This window comes from Furipterus horrens, unplaced genomic scaffold, assembly GCF_987537825.1.
Source record: "Furipterus horrens unplaced genomic scaffold, mFurHor1.1.pri manual_scaffold_7, whole genome shotgun sequence".
NCBI classification, from domain to species: Eukaryota; Metazoa; Chordata; class Mammalia; order Chiroptera; family Furipteridae; genus Furipterus; species Furipterus horrens.
The window spans coordinates 6,517,802-6,534,900 of record NW_028327177.1 but is presented as its reverse complement, the minus strand read 5'-3'; the positions used below and the strand labels follow the sequence as shown (position 1 = coordinate 6,534,900).

Genomic DNA, 17,099 nt, shown 5'->3' with positions numbered 1-17,099 from the left:
CCTACACCGGGGAGCGGGGGAAATGGAGCTCTACTGCGCCGCGCTGTCGATGAGCCCAGTGGTGCCAGGTGCCCTTCCCTCCAGGAAGCGCCCCACGAGGTGAGCCCCACAGTCATGCTACTGAGCCGTCCCCCTCCCCAGCCTGCGACCTTCTCAGGCACAGAGTGGAGGGCAGGGTCTTTGCGACCACACACCTGTCACTGTCTTAACAGAAAGGCTGTTCAGGGTTCTGTAACACGCTTGGGCTGACCTCACCCCCGCCCCAGCCTGGGGGCAGCAGAGGTCAAGGCGAGCGTGTCTGCTCTGTCCATCACTGTGGGGGGGGGGCGTCCTCAGTCAGAGAGGGGTGCCCATCAGCTCCCCAGGGCCCACCTACTGTGGATTCTGGAAATGACACTGTCCTTCAGGACAGATGAGGACATGTGTGTGGGGTCGGAGGTGGAATTATGCTGGTAATTATCATCACTACCACCCACCCCTGCCACACGTGCCCGGACCTCCTGGGAGCTGGGGATGAAGACGCAGGCTCAGGGAAGGGGAAGCCATGGCCAAGGCCGGAGGGGCTTGGGCCCTCACTGCCCCTGTGACTTCCGGTGACCTGGAGCAAGTCACTTCAGCTCCATGAGCGATTTCCTCACCTGACACGTGCCCCAGGGGGACTTCCGTTTCACAGAGGACGGAAGAACGTGGACGGAATGGGAACGTACGTAGAGGCCCATCCACCATTAAGTGCTCAAGGCCATGGCAGCGCTCGGGCCCCTCCGCGTCCCAGCATCCTCGGCAGGCAGAGGGCTGCCGGGCCCGGCCTTCCGGAGGGGCTGCTGCCAATGCGGACGAGTGCGTTAACCTCGGCAGACAGTCCCAGGCTGCAAACAGTGCCACCGCTGTGCCCTTCTGTACCGTTAGATGGAAAGCGGGCTGCCCCTCTGCCCGACGCCCAGGTGATTATGTCCGCCTCTCCCGGCGCTGTCCCGATAGAGCCGCCGGTTCCCGCGCCTGCACCTGTACCCACCTCCTGGCGGCAGTTTGCAGGGTTCGTCCCGCCTGGGCGTGCCGCAGGCACCCACATCGGCCTGCCTCGTTGGGAGGAAACAGGAACCGTCAATGCCCCAGTCTCCTCGGACAGCTTTCCGCCGCTGTTTCCCTGGCGGTGGGAGCCGTGCGGCAGGAAGCCCCATGGCGGCTGTGGAGCCAGAACCACTCCCGCGGGCTCCTGGCTGGGTCACTTACTCACCACGGCAGTGCTGACAGTGATGGCCCTGCGCCTCGTTTGCAAGCTCCGGGCAGCCGCGGGGCTCCTCCCTCTCCCTGGCGTGGTGAGGCTGCGAGACGGGGTGCAGGCACATGCCCGGCCCGGGTCTGCTCGCTGCAAAGGAGCGCCTGGAGGAACAGCCCCGTGACAGCCGCACACGCCGAGCACCGGGTGGGGGCCGGGCATCGCCTGACACCCCCATGCCGGGGCGCCCCTCCCTCTTCTTCCCACCCTGCTCCTATCAGCGGGCCGGACGAGGGTGACCTGGACGTGGGAGTGGGCACGGGGGTGGGCCAGAACGCCGAGGCCATGTTCTGTAAGCTGAGGACACATGTGCACAGACCCGAAGCCACACCGGAGTGGCAACGCCGTGGGCCATCTCAGCACGGCCAGGGGAAGACTTGACGGTCTCCAAACGGAACAGGCGAGGACAACTCACAAAACGGCCTGATTTCAGGTGTTGGGGTCAACTGAGAATATGTTTATTTAAAAGCAATTTTAAATATTAAAAAAAGTAGAAATGAACACATACAGTACTGAAAAAACTGTCACATTAAATACATGTGAAATGACAAGTGTACTGATGTTGGAGCGTCACATCCAGATGAGAATTCAGAATGTAACTAGTGGTGTATGGGGCTCCTATACAACAGGTCGAAGTTCTAGGCAATAAAAAAATAAATAGCAGTTGCTGGTCAACAGTAAAATAAGACACACGATTTGCAGAACATACCTTTCCCCTCTGAGGGAAAAAAAGAACTAATTAGCTATTTTTTTTTTCATAAAGTTCCATACCTTCAAAATACTATATCATGTACAAAATTGCAGATAGTGGCTCACTGAGTTTAAGAACAATATCAGATTTCAACTCAACCAAGATCAGCAAAGGTATTTATACCCAGTTTTCCTATGTCCCACCGTAAGCTGGGTTAGGGAAAACTCAGATTCCTGATGGAAAACAAAGACAAAATCCACAAAAAAAAAAAAGGGGGTTAAAAATGTGTTTGAGTTGCTGCAAAAAGGAAGAGAGAACAGACACTGATTCCATGTCATTTCAGACATCTAGTTTTTGTGTGTTTTAGAAACCAGTTTTATTTTGAGATCAGCTGAAAATACCGTAGGCCACAAAAATGAACAGTTTGGAAATGCAACTTAAAATCCGTGACTGAACGAACCAGGACACTAAGGAACTAGGGACGGTGACTTCCTGTCCTGACACCAGGGTGGCTGAGGTCCTGAGGCTGCGAACGCTGCTGGCCGCGCACCAGCCCGCCGGCCGGCTCCCGACGCTGCTGCTGGGGACGTCACGTGTGCCGTGGGGCCGCGGAAGCAACTGCTGACAATCGCTTCCCACTAACAGCGGAGAAGATATGTTGTGGGTCTGTCACGCAAGACTTATTAATTACGTGGCCACTCAAAGTTTTCACAGCAACCACTTAGGCAGAACTAAATTAATATCACTGAGTGCTGTGACTCTATTAATGACAACGTTTCCTAAGGGTTCGGTGGGGAGTTGTGCTTCTGTGAAATGAACAAGTCTCACTCATTGCCAAGATTATCTGCTTAAAAATATTAGTTTTCTGTGCGGTTGCCAACAAAGCAGTTTAAGCAAATGGAATGCCGGCGTGACACACGAGCCTCAGAATCAGAGCGCCGTCCCACCGACTAGGGACGGAGCCGACTGTATTCTTGTCACGATTCTAACTCACGTGAAAGGCCGACAGACAGGGGCACGGTGGTCTTAATGGTCTGATCGACACCCTGGGGTGAAAAGAAAACCGAGAGGGGGCCTCGTGGCAGGAGGAGCTTTCCCACAGTGCAGTCACAGCAGCGCGTAAAACCTTGGTTATGGACGGATGGGAAGGGAACAGGTCTACTCAGCAGAACTTGAGATCGGAAACCTTATGGACGACTGGGCTCAATGAAGAGCCCGGAAACAAGAGGAGGCCGGCTTCAGGACCCGGGTTCCACCGCGGGGAGCGGTGTGCAGGGCTGGCTTTCCGATCCATCATCCTTTTGAATAATCTTATAAGAGTTTACATTTGTCAAGAACAGAACTATGAAGATAATTTAAAATGGACGCGTGAGATGCTTTAACACATTTGGAGGATGCTGATTCTTAACATGGTATTATAAATCCATACTCTTGAGAAAGCCAAAGGACTGGCTGGAAACAAATATTGTTGCAACCTTATCATGTCTGCTTTAATGGCAATCCGGTTTAAAAACGTACAGTTTGACTGATCCATACTGTTCCTTTATAAAAGGCAGATTTCAGGTAAGCTTCTAAATGCATGCATAATGTAGAGGCTAACGGGTCCTGGCAGTCCTTGGTTCCTGACAGCTGAGCTTCATTCAGGGGGTTTTAAACTTTTGTCAAAAGAGTCACGAAGGCTACGTCACTTTTGCATAATGAGGTAACATCTCGGGGCACGCGCTCCTCAGGAGACAGTATAAAGCCATCGTCTAAACTCGCGTGAGGCTCCGGGCACAGTACAGTGTCACCCGAGGTTCTGGGGGTCAGTGATGATTTCGCTGAAGGAGTAACACTTACGTTTAACTGAGCACTTTCTGTAATAAATACCGAAGCAGGTGTCTGGGGCTGTAAACTGTGCACACAGATGCCTACAGGCTGGTCTGGCACGGAGCTCAGAGCCGCCTGGGAAAGAGCCCACCTCCTTGCCTACGCTGCCTTGTCAGTAAGGTGACTGAGCCTTCTGCACCGAGAGGGACTCAATCCTACGCCTTCTGACGGCTGCTGAGGCCACTCTATCTGCAAAGCCGGCAGCCGCTCTGCTCCCGCTCGCTCGGAAAACAGCGTAGACAGAGACGTAAGTGCTAGACGCCGAGGGTGGCTTTGGCAAACCAGGACGGCGCGCCGGGCCCCAGGCTCCCCTAATACTGGCAAAGGCAGAAAACGACAGGGTATTTATTTAGAACACACGTTACAGTCCCCCCGGGGGGGCCCTTCGGTGGGTGTCTCGGCCTGTAACAGCAGCTACATACACGTGCGCGCAGGGTTGTGTGGGGTGGCAGTCCTGATGGAGCGTGTGGGCCACCTTGAGGTCCTGCTTTTCGCTAGTCGGACAGGATGTGAACAAAGGAAACGGGAAAGACCCCCTTCCTGTCAGGCTGTCCTTCGATGTGGCCGATCTGTGGGGAGAAAAGAAGAGGCGTCAGGCTGGAGGCCGCGGGCAGCTGCCCAGTGCCAAGCCTGGCGGGCCAGGGACCCAGGCGCGCCCACAGCCCTGCGTGGGAGGCAGGCCTCCAGCTGCCACCCACGGTGACCCACAGAAAGCTGACGACAATATGCTACAGAAGCCCCTCCCAGCTCAAGAGGAGATGGCGGCTGGTGTGCACAAGACCCCGCAATGCCGCACGCCAGCCCCACGAGGACCCGTGTTTGACTCACAAAGGGACCTGGAGAGCATCACGCTGAGGGAAACACGTCAGTCACGCAACAGAGGCTTTCATTCACATGTGGGGTCCAACGAGCAGAATCAACTAGGGGAGGGGGCTTGACGGGCTGAGAGCCTCCATTTCAGTCCAAGCAGAACCCCTACAGCTGTGATCACAAATCCAGCCACCGTCTGGGCCCCAAGGAACGCAAACCAGAGGTGCGCGTGTGTGCATGTGTGCACCGGCACGGGTGTTTCTGAGCATTAGCAGGTGCTGCGGGCCCCGCCGGGGGCCACAGTTCCCGCCCGGCAGACAGAGCCGGGTCCCTCTGCGCATTGCCCGGGGCCCCTGAGGTCCACACAGCCACTGTGTGCAGAAACAATGCCCTTCCTTGCTGAAACCTGGGCAGCAGGCTTCCACAGAGAAAAGGATGTTACAGATACTCTCTCCGAAGCTTCTAAAAGCACACAGGAAGGCATCGTGCCCCACCCGAGGGAGAGAGAGGCCTGCACAGGGACGAGAGTCGGAGCCCGAGGTGCCGCCCTCGCCTCCCGTCTGGGGCAGCACCAGGGCCCCGAGCGCACCAGCTGGGGGGGCCGGGACTGCCTGCTGGCCAGCCGAGCCCCTCGGGCAACGTGCTTCCCGGAGCTTCGGTTTGACAACGAGGGTGAGGGTCAAACACGGGGACCGTGAATGCTTCTGACCCAGTTTCAAAGCTCCTGCTTCTCTAGCAGGTAAGACCGGGACAGAAGACACCTGACGCAAGGGCTGCCGGGAAGTGCCTCCAGGGCCCAGCGCGGTGCCCGTGACGCGCCGACAGAGCCGGGAGGGACCGGCCGCTGTGCGTACGTACCCACCACTCCTGGTCCTCCTCCCCCGTGACTACGATCACTTCTCCTTCAATGAAAGTCAGCTCGTCGTCGTTGTCCGCCTGGCAGTCGTAGATGGTCTTCACGCGCCTCACCTTGTTCTTCCCCTGCAACGCACAGACGGGCTCTCAGCCGCCAGCGTGGGCTGCGGGGGACAAGGGCGCGCCGACCTTGGGCCTCAGCTTCTCGGCTGTGACCGGGGGCGCACGCTCGCCCCGTGCTCCGTGTCCTGTGACATCACCAGGTCCACCGTCCCTGTCCCTTCCCTTGGCATCGGGGTAGAGCCTGGCACGGGGGGCGGGTGCTCCCCATTATTTTCATCAGAAAGGAAGCGGCTCCCCGGCTGTCAGCAGAGACAGCAGCGGAAGCTAAAAATGGGCTAAAAATGGGCGCCCGCCGCTGAGCGTGCCGCGCAAGGACGTGTCTCCGGCCCCGCGTGTGAAGTGCCCGGTGGCACGAGCTGGCCGGGCAGGGCGGCTTCTCAGCGGTGCCCCCAGAAGTTCTGAATTTTGACCAGTGCACCCGGGGCTTTTATTGCAGAACTTCTAGTTCTTTGCAAACAGGAAGACAGAAATAGGGAAATGACCTTCTAGAGGATGCCTTGGGCACCCAGCTCAGTAACTCCCAGTCAGGAAGAGAGCAAGCCCCGGCTCTAATATTTCAGTCCAATGCCTCTTCTCTCGGCCCCCCTGTTTCTCCCTCAGTGGCGCTGACACCCCCGGCTCCAGGCTGCAGCTCGCTCCTGGGCTGGCGGGTGGGGCCTCTGAGCTGGCGCGGCTGTGCTGGCGGCAGATGTGACCTCTCAGTGCTGACCTGGGAGCCACCAAGAAGCCCCTACGATCCCTTACAATGAGAGGATTCAGGGAGGTCCCAAAACACCGGGAAGGCGTGTGGCAACGCCTGTCACGGCCACGGTGACGCCCGGGGTCCCGGGAGGTGCCCTCCTGAAGAGCAAGGCTCCCACCACATGGATGTGTGGTCTCTAACCCGGGTCTCTTCCCTCTCACTTCTATTGCAACGTTTTCATAATGAAATGTGAGCGGGGGCAGGGCTGTCATGTACGGGGCTCCCCCACCCCGTGGGAACTGGGCTCCTCAAACTGGGGGTCAGTGTCCCTGTGAGGGTGCAGCCGCAAGCAGAACAGACAGCAAACGTGCGTCTTCCTAGAGCATTACTTTCCTCCCAAAAGATTTTGGGGAAAAAAGCATTTTTATATCAAAATAAAGTTGCTATATTAAAGAGGAGAAAGCGTTTCATGAAAACGATGACGCGGGAGACTTGAGCCCCGTTCGGGCCTGTCTCTGGGCACAGCCTCGGGTCCCTCTAGGAAGAGGCAGCAGGACGCGCAGAGGTCGGGGTTCCGGGAGCTCCGAGAGGGGCCTGCGCTCCCGTGACCCCAGGTGCCTGGCTCAGAGCGCCCACTTGCTAAGTGCATTGACTTGCCCATGAGCTCAGTGACTCTACCAGCTCCTTTCTCTACAGGAGGAAACTGAGGCTCGGAGAAGGTGAGTGACTGGCCAGGGTCCCAGTGACAGCGGGCACTGCGGGCGGGTCCTGAGCCGCGCTCAAAGCGGCAGGCCCTGCCCCGGCACCGGGCGGACCCCTGAGCCATCGGGTGAGCAGCTCCTGCCTTTTCTGCACGAGCTGCCCACCCCCCCCCCCCCCCGCCCAGTCTCCGAGGGCGGCAGCGTTTGCAGGCGCCTGCCTGCCCCCCGGCGCCCACCTACCGTGTTGATCTTCCTGGGCAGCGGGACGGGCGTCTCGGGTAGAGCAGGCGCCAGGTCGTTGGCATCCTCGGAGGCTTGCTTCTGGATAGCGTCTCGGGCCGGCACGTTTGGGGAGAGATCCCCCAGCTGTGACTTCAGGGCAATGTCGGAGGGCGGCTGAGTCTTGGGGGAGCCATCCCCCTGCTGGGATTTCGCCAGCAAGTCGGCCAGCTGCGGTTTGGGAGGCAGGTCCTTCATCTGCGGCTTTGGAGGCAAGTCTGAGAGCTGGGGCTTTGGTGGCAGGTCACCCAGCTGCGGCTTGGGGGGCAGTTCTCCTGGCTTGGGGGGCAGCTCTCCCATCTGGGGTTTAGGAGCCAGGTCAGTGGGCTTCGGGGGCAGGTCCCCTGGCGGCGGCTTCTGCGGCAAGTCTGCCAGCGGGATGTTGGCTTTGTCCAGGGAGAGGTGATGGCTGGTTTCTGTTTTCCGCAGGGCCACTGTGGAAGCAACCACAGAGAGGGAGGTCACGGGACGGGAACACGAGGCAGGGAAGCGCTGCCTCCGCTGGTCGTGACCTGGAGGAGGACCGACCTTCCACCGAACGTGAGCACCCGGCACGGAGGGCCACACGGGCCAGATCCGGGCGCACGTGGCCTGTTTGTAAACAGACAAAAGCTGGGAGCCCACGTCACAACTCACAGCTGTGGGCCTCAGTTATGTAAGGACAGGATGTCCAACCTCATCCACGTGTAAAACCCCCCAACTATAAGCATAACGCACGTCCGAGAGAACTGCGAGTTTTCCCGAAGGCTATCACCTCGCCGTCGCCACTGGGACTGTTCTGGTATTTTTCCTTTTTGACTTTTTCATATATTTTCCATATATAAAACTTTTATCTGCTTCTATCTATGTCCTCTTTTAGCGACCGTATTTGCCACGTTAATAAAAAGTCTCCAGTATGAAGGCTTCTCCTGTCCCCCTGCCCCCCCCCCCACCCCTTTGATTCTGTTTTGGTGACACAGGTACACACGTGCTCATAAATGGGAACGGGACTACAACATGCAGCTTGCCTGCAACTTTGATCTGTTTTCCTATGTAATATGTTTGGACGCGTCTCTAAAACAGTTCTTGCTTATTCTCTCCGGGGCCGGGCGGCGCACTGCTCCCCAGCCTGGGGGCGGATGCAGCGGCAGCCCGCCCCACGGCTCGGCACAGCCCAGCTGCAGAACTCGGGCCACTGAGGCCTCGCCTGCACGTTCAGCTCCACCACTTCCTTTCTAGCTGGGTGGCCTTGAACAAATTACACCACCTCTCTGTACCTCACCTTCCTCACCTCGGAAACGTGACTTACGACACGTAAAGGACTGGCCGGCAGCCCTGGCTGGTGTGGCTCAGTGGACTGAGCGCTGGCCTGTGAACCGAAAGGTCACCGGTTTGATTCCCAGTCTGGGCACCTGCCTGGGTTGTGGGCCAGGTACCCCACAGGGGGCGTGTGAGAGGCCACCACACACGGACACTTCTCTCCCTCTCTCTGAAAATAAATAAATCAAGTCTTAAAAAGAAGGACCTGGCACGCCCTACGTATTACGTTAGAGCGGTCTCATGATGTCTGTCCGACAGGGCTCCGAGGCCAGAGGTCGTGTCTCCACTCCTCCTGTGACTCTGGCTCCTGGCACGGGGGCCAGCCACACAGGATTCCGCAAGGACACAGCTGGCTAAGCACAGTGAATGAGTCGCACGAAACAAAACCATTATCCTAAAAATCCGACCTATTCAGCAAGATAATCTTAGAATGAAAAAAACAGATAAACAAAGATAAAGCCCAGTGTTGTAAGCTGTCACGGGCGCACTGTAGCTGCTTCCACCCATGGCCTGCCCGGCCCCCTTGTCCCGGGGAACTCAAAGTCAAGGGCACCGTGCTCGTGGGCTGGACCTTGAGCTTCCGCCGATGTGGCTCAGCTTACAGAGTCAAAGGAGGACCACCACATCCCTCTCTTGGATGTCTGAAACCGAGGAAGCAAAAGTCTGAGGCAGGCAGGAATGGGGGCAAATCTGGGGGACCCCCTGAGGCGGTCTGGCTGGAAAGCCTTGCTGTGAGTCACACTCTTTGGGGAACAGAAACTGTGAGTATGTGCTGGGCAGCCATAACCCACAAAATAGGCAATTCTGATTCTATAAATTTATCCTAAAAAAGAGATCAGAGCCAGGCACTGAGACAGCTGTGCTAGAAGGTTCAGCACAGCACTCTTCATAGTGGGAAAAAGCAAACCATGTGAATACTACATAGCAGAGTCTGCGCGACAAAGCCGGAATACTATGCAGCCAGTAAAAGTTACCCTGTTATGTAATGTATGTCATGGACCATGTTTTTGATTTACACTGTGAAAAAAAATCAGCTTAGATGGAAACTTAAAGTACAGACGAGAGAGTAAAAGGATAGATCCACTTGTTTATCTTGGTGGGAAGACTTCAAGTGATTTGCATTTTCTTCTTTTTGCTTATCTGTGTTTTCCAAATCTTCTAAAATGAATACACATCACTGTTATAATAAGAAGCGAAAAACGTAAGAAAAGAGCCTCTCCCCCAGGGGAGTCTCCACCCTTGGTTATTTTACCTCCCGGCGGGGCTTGTGTCTTCCCCATTCCAGTGGAAACCCCTCTCTGGACTGCATTACCTCTGGAGGGCAGACTAGCAAGCTTCCCCTGTGGCCGGGCTACATCGTGTCCTGCTGGAGGGAGGGACGTCTGCACAGAGGCCGCTGCAGGTCCACGGTCACGAGGCCAAGTAGGACCTCCCCGCAGACTGTGCTCCCCCCACCCAGGTCCTCGGAGTCAGGCCCCGTGTTGGTTAAGGGAACAGAAGCCGGCACAGGACGGCATTGGGAGGGATGCTGGCCGGGGCGGGGCTGGGGAGGACGCGAAGGGGACATGGATCATGGAAAAGGGGCAGCATCTACGGGAGGCCCCAATGGGGTGGGGAGGGCCCCTGAGAGTGCGTGATCGACGCCACCCAGGCGGGCTGGAGGGGGAGCCCCAGACCAGTGGGGACAGTGCTGGGAACGCTGGGCTTTTCAGGGAAAGTGAGCTGCTTTGCTAGCACAAAATCTGAGTTAATCAGTATGTTCCTCACTGAACACATTTCCCGGGCATCTCTTCCATGCCAGGTGCCACTCCAGGCATCTGGGGATCAGAGTGACCAAGAGAGACAGAAGCCCTGTCCCCTCAGGAGGTCCGGTGACAGGCTCTGTACACGTGAAAACAAAAAAGAGAGAAAGCTTACCTTTCTGAGGTAGTTTAGGGAGAACTCTCGGACCGAGTGCCGTCTTCGCAGAACCGGTGCTGGTTAATAAATAAAAACCACTTAGGACCTTCAAAGTGCTATGGTATCAGCAGTGACAGATTATCCGAGGAAATCCCAAGCGTTGACTGAACTATCTAAAAACCTTTCCAAAATGTCCTCAGCAAAGGATTACAGTCTGTTGCCCAGCACGGAAAGTCTGGCTGCCTGGGGAGGAGAGGCTAACTCCTCCTCCGCGGAGACCTCTCCCCAGAGGTCATGGCGTTGGTGAAAGCCCCTCGCACACCAGATTGTGTCCCGTGTGGTACACGGAAGTAACCACTCTCATGCGACCCCACAGCGTGGCCCTCGCCGTCCCCACCTGCAGGTGGGATGACTCCGGGGACGGGCAGTCGGCGGTGGACGTGGGGATTCAGACCCAGCTCTGCGGGACCTCAGAGCCTCACGTCCTCCGAAGGGGACCCACCACTGAAAGCGGACGCTGTGGGTGGCACCTGCTGTATTTGCTGGAACCCACTCTCCCCCTTTAACCAGAGGCTACGACCACGCTTGGGTCCCAGGAACGATGAAGACCCCAAAAGCAGCAGCAGCGGCCAAGTGCCCGAGCCTGTTTGCCGAGGGCTGCCTGTGACGCCTCACTTCTCCTGTCTGTCCGTTGCTGTCCTAGGCGCTGGCTGTTTTCCCTTCTGTCCTCATTGCATTTAAAAGGACAGGAAAAGCCAAACCAGCCAACCAAACAAAAACTGAGTCAAAGAGGGCAGAGGACACGCCTGTCTCTCACCCTGGCCCTCAAGCTCCCCTTGGGCTGAAAGCTCCTTCAGGTCCCTGGGAGTCCTGCTGGCCTCTGGGATAAAGAAAGCCACCCCTGACCTTGAAATACTAAATGCCCGAGGTTTTATTTTTTAATTAAAAAAAATTTTTTTTTGGTTTATTTTATAAGAGAGGAGGGAGGAGAGAGAAAGAGGAGAGCGACATCGATGGGGTGCTTCTCCTACACACCCTGACCGGGGCCTGAACCCGCAACCCAGGCCTGTGCCCTGATCGGGAATCGAACCGTCGACTTTCACCCTGCAGAACGGCGCCCAGCCGTCTGAGCCACACCGGTCAGGGCCACGCCAGGGGGTTTTGCTTCAAAGGGTTTTGGAGTGAGTTTCTAAGGTCCTGCCAGGCAGGGTGCCAGGACGGGCACTCAGGGACAGGCCGCCTGCAGAGCCAGGGGTTTGAGTCCAGGGCCGAGAACTGCCACCCCTTAGCTGCTTGGGCCGTCTCCTCGCCGCAGTGCTGATGGGACCTGCCTCCCGGGGCCACGAGGACTAAATCGGACGGCAGCATTAAAGAGAGGTCCTGGGTAAATCCGGACAGCAATGCCCACATACCGCAGCCGGCTTCTCCCTGGGGTTCTGGGTCTGGAGAGGGTCCTCCTAGCATCCTTACCTCAGCTCGGCCTCTAGAGAAAGCCCCTCGCGGTGGGGCTGGATAAATGGTGCCCGTCGAAGACATTCCAAAGTACCCGTTTCGGTGAAAGGTGAGAAAGAAAGGGCTCTCCTAGCCGAGCCAGAGGAAACTTACAAACAGGGAACTCGGAAAGTCATGTGTTTGTGTGTGAAAAGGTCCGGGCTGCCAGGCCTCACTGAGGACTATCTTTCCATCCCCACGTCTGCAAAACGGAGCCATGCGGGCACATAACAAAACAACATGCCTTAACTTAAAAAATTCAGATGACAACCTCACTCTGACAGACTCTGGGGCTCAGGGAGACGTGAGGCCCAGTCCCACCTGGAGTCCGGGGAGGAAAGAGCTACCCACTGGCAGGCACAGTCCGCAGAGCTGCCTGGCCCCGAGACGGGGGCACGTGCGACAGGAGGGGCTGTCATCACCAGCAGCCGGCGGGACCCACTTGGGGCAGATTGTCCCTGAGACCCACTCCTGGAATTCTGTCCACCACAACTGAAAGCCCAGCAGGGCAGAGGCGGCTTACCTCGACTGCTGGGACAGTCCCTCAAACTTGTTTGTGGTCTTGCTGGATGATGATGGACCCATATCGTTACCTACAGGGAAAATCAAATGGAAAAAGTTGCATCCTTAGAGGGGGAAATGGAATACGGGGACATGGGATTTGGCAGACAGGCCCCTCTCAGGTTCCAGAATTTAAAAGACTGAAGCCAGAACAGTGTGTATCAATTCACCCAGAGGCTCTGAGGCCAGGAGGCCCCAGATTCAGGAGAAACACGCAAACCACGTGTGTGTGTGTGTGTGTGTGTGTGTGTTCAGACACGGTTCAGCAGTGGGGCCAACTGGCCAAGTGCAGGGAGAGGCCCTCCGTCGCTTTACTCACTCATCATTCATTCAAACATTAACACTTATTAAGCACCTACTGTGTGCAGGAGGCACAAAATTACTAAAACGTCACTGTGCTCGCAGAGTGTAAGACCTGGCCAGGGAGACGCGTGCTACAGACTCCACTGGTGACGTGGAACGAGTGGGCTGCCGGCCGGGCTAGGTGCTGCGAGGAGGAGACAGCGTCTAAACCCACCTGCTGAGAGGAGCGGGGAGAGCCGTGTTTGGGGGATGTGGCCCCTGAACAGCGGAGCACTTTCTAATGGAGGAGCACAGAACCAGACAGCGCGCTCTGCCCGGGAGGCAGGAAGACTGGCTACAGTACAAGTGGCCCCTCTGTGACCCACTGCACGTGGGAGGAGTGCGGGGTGTCCTGGCCCAGCTGCCAGGCACCAGGAGGAACCCCAGGAACCTGCAGCTGCTGCTGGGCTCTGGTCCACTTCCTTGTTCTGGAAACGCACGCGTCCTCCTTCAGCACAGCCCTTTGCCCCCCGCCCCCCATGCTTCTGCCTGGGGCGTCAGCACCAGGAGCGCGCACTGTTCTCCTCATTTTACAGACGAGGAAACAAGGTTCTGTGAATGAATCGCTCCAGGCCGCATGGTTCGCTGACCTACCTGAAGTCCTGCCCACAAGTCTATGGGCTATTGGATACCTGTCACGCCTCCCCAGTAGTAACCATAACAGAGGCAGCTGCTGTTTAGTGAGCACTCACTCAGTAACCACGTTCAGGAGATGCACACTAACAACGACCCTCCGTTTTAGTACATGGGAAGAAACCCACAGAGAAGGTCAAGTCAAGCCCAAGGTCAAATAGCTGGTAAGGGTCAGAGGCAGGACACCAAGCGGAGCAGCCCACCTGCAGGGTCTGCACTAAACTACCAAGTCTATCACCTCCCGTCCCCCGAACCCACTGGGCAGGGAGAGGCTGGCAGAGCGTGAGGACGGGCCTCCTGGACAGAATGTTCTCTGGTCACATAAGGTAACTCTCTCTTCCAAAGACGCATGTTGATGTCTCTGTAACTGAGCCCCCTCTGTTCCCTCTCCCTTCGATACCTGCCCCTCCCACTAGTGGTAAATTCTTATGCAGCCTTCAAAGAACATCTCCAAAGCGCATTTCCAAGAATTCTTCCCGAGCCGGACTCTATAGCTCCCTGCTTCTTGAGTGCCTACACCCGGTGCTGGGGCCAGACAGGCCTGGTTTGGACTTCCAGCTGTACCACCGACCAGCGGGTACGAGTTCGGACTACGCGGCTTTTTCTACGAAGCCTCAGTTCCCCCACCTATAAAACAGGAACATCGACAGTCGCTACGCCGCTTGATGGGTACGAACACTACGAGAGAGAGACTCTGGAGGGTGCAGCACAGAGCCGGACCACGAGGAGCCTGACCCAGAGAGCTTGGCAGCATTCAGAGCTCCCTGAGATGTAATGTAATGTCAAGAAAAGAGCGCCTCCAGGAGAGGGCATCTGCCTGGTTCGTCTCAGAAACCCTACTCTCTAGCCAGGGCCCAGCACAGGGCAGCCCCTTGGTGCCTGCTGAAAGATGACAGGACCCCCCGCTTCACCTTTCACACACCTGGGGGGGTGGGGTAGGTGCCAGTGGCTGGCAGGAAGGAACCACAGCGAGCCAAAGGCCCCTGCTACACCTGGGAGGAAGAGTGTGGCCTCAGAGAAAGTCCTGAGACTAGGATGGTGTTAGAGGGATGAGCAAAGACATAGAAGCAGCTCAATCTTTTTTTCGTTTTGTGCACTTTGGAAAAGGACGTAGTGTAACACACAGACGTGTTTAAGAGAGAGCGGAAGACAGATGCCAGGCAGGCAACGAAAGGGCTGTGGGTACTCACTTCAGCTCAGAAGCTGGGGGCCAAGAGTCTGTGGAAAGACAGGTGGGCACTGGCCCAGCGTGATGGGCACTGAGGCTCCAGGACTCTTCTGGAGCAAGTTGATGGTTATGTGAGCCTCAGAGTCAGAAATGGGTTCAAATACCAATTCAGAAGTCCCTGGATTCGTGATATGATACAAATTGTTTAATGTCTCTGGTCTCTGAAATCCTCACTCGTAAACAAGGGACAACAATAGTCCCTGTCTGAACAGGATGGTTGTGACGGCCAAATAACGTGTGAACAAGTGACCGGCATCTGGTACCTGGCAAACAACCTACAAGTGGCAGAAGCCATTATTATTCCTACGACTGCTTGCAAAACGGGTGGGAGAAGCAAACACGAAAATATTGGGTTGGCCAAGAAGTCCATTTATTATTTTTTGTACAATACTGCTTAGTTGTCTTTACCTTCATTTGAAACAATTTTGTTAATTATATTATGACTGCTGTCATATCAGGGTGCATTAAAAAAAGCTTCGTGGGGCTGTTTTATGCATTGGAAGAGGTTTAGCAGCACCCCGGGCCTCTCCCCACTAGAAGCCAATAGTGGGAGACAGCCAACATACTCAGAATATCCATATCAATAGTTATTGGTGAAAATGAAAAATGTGTCTTTTACTTTACAGAAAAAAATGGAATTTTTGGCCAACCCAATATATTGGGAAATCCAAGAAAAAGGAAGAAGGAAATATCTTAAAAAAAAAAACTTTACTATATATTTTTACATTACTTTTTAGTCCCCTTCTCTCCCCCAAACCCCCACCCCCAGAATAGGGGAATTTCTAATCAAAGGCTCTTATACAAGCCAATATGACTCCCAGTAGTAGGTATGCATGCCTCACATCAGACATTTTAAATACTGATCCTTTTCACCTGGCAGTTCTAGCCTTGAAATATGAGAAATGAACCAAATTGTGGGACAGTTTAATGTTGCTCTATAACATTAATAAAAGCAGCTCCTATAACTTCAAGTCCCAGTGGCCAAACTGAGGAATGTAAGTGATTTCCAGAGGGCACTTAGCCAAGACTGGTAGAACCCGGATCAGAACCTGGGCTTCCAGAATGTTCGTTCAGCACACGTAGGGTTTCCCACAATGTGCGCTGTAGATATTCCTCTGAATTCTTGCCCAAGGATGGAGGTCCTGGGGGAATGATCTCAGGTGTTAATTACACGAATCTCAAGTGTGAGAGGAGGGTTAATCCTACGGCCACCGTGAACTGATAATCAGTTGCAGTTTTTCCTTTGCTGTCACTGGTTAAGAACCTCAGTGTCAAATTGGTCGTCTGTTTAGCCACCGTTTGTACCCGTATATTACGTATTTTGTGAGGAGATCACACACCTGGAGTTTGTCACTTTGCTACCTATATTCTCCCTTTGATCTCATTTCCTTATTAACTTTATTTAAATTGTGTTAAGATGTGTTGTTCTGTTAAAAGTAGGTTATAAGCAAATTATCTGATCCCCAAAGGTGAGAGTTAATGATATGCCACTTTAAAAATCAAAGTCTCCACCAAACCCAGATCTGCCCACAGGCCTGTTTTCGCTGTCCCTGGGGACAGATGGCCGTGGGACTTCAGTAATGTGATGCCAGCGCTATTTTGGGGGCTGCAGACGCTGTGGTTCTGGCAAGGAGAGAGCCCGGAGCGGCCCTCCCCGCACACCAGGGCTCCACACTGCAGGTGGTGGAGGAGCCACAGCCAGGCGGAGCGCGCGACCTGCCGGCTACCTCCTCCCGCCTCCGCTCCACGGACAGAGAAACAATGGCCAGTCCGTTCAGAGAAAAATGCCCTTCATCCCCAACAATTCCAAAACCAAGCCGAACAAACAAAAGTGCACCAGCTGCTGCCAGTCCTGCCGCTGAGGGGGGAGAGAGAGAGAGAAAGAGAGAGAGAGGTCTAAGAAAGTGACAATTCCGAAGCCGGGGAACAGAAATGCGGTCAGTTTCACTGTAGACGGATCGTATCTGTGAGGGAAATGGGCACTGGAAACCGGTCGCAGAAATAAAGACTGATGGAATAAAAGAATCCACGTTTAGTGGGGTCTAAAAAGAAGGTCATCCCTTGTGACATGAAAATCTGCACAGGAAACTTGTGACTGTCAGTGGAATGTCATTTGAGGGACAGTCCCTTTGGATGAAATCGGGGCCTCCTGAAGGCCCTAGAACGTAGGCTCTGCCAACGCCAGGACCACTGTCCCTCCCTTACTCGTGTCACCTGGGAGCGAGCCCCTTGTCACCCGCCGTGGGGCCTTCTCCTGCAAGCTGACACTCCTTTTCAGGATTCCCACAGTATTTGGTGAACACATCAACTCTCACAGTAGGAACGCTGTCCTGACTGCTTCCTCATCGGCCCCCTGCACC

At 55.4% G+C, this 17,099-nt stretch overlaps 1 protein-coding gene across 1 annotated transcript in view; it reads right to left on the bottom strand.

Annotated features, from left to right (window-relative positions):
* Positions 1-4,165: 4,165 nt before the first annotated feature.
* ASAP1 (ArfGAP with SH3 domain, ankyrin repeat and PH domain 1) overlaps positions 4,166-17,099 on the bottom strand; it is a 267,652-nt gene continuing 254,718 nt past the window's right edge. Inside the window, exons 26-30 of the mRNA XM_090283355.1 lie at positions 12,499-12,568; positions 10,503-10,561; positions 7,248-7,720; positions 5,505-5,627; positions 4,166-4,405 (exon numbers count right to left, since the gene is read on the bottom strand). Of these exons, the coding sequence (XP_090139481.1) occupies positions 4,331-4,405; positions 5,505-5,627; positions 7,248-7,720; positions 10,503-10,561; positions 12,499-12,568 (800 nt within the window). The 3' untranslated portion in view covers positions 4,166-4,330. The remainder of the gene's footprint in view (positions 4,406-5,504; positions 5,628-7,247; positions 7,721-10,502; positions 10,562-12,498; positions 12,569-17,099) is intronic.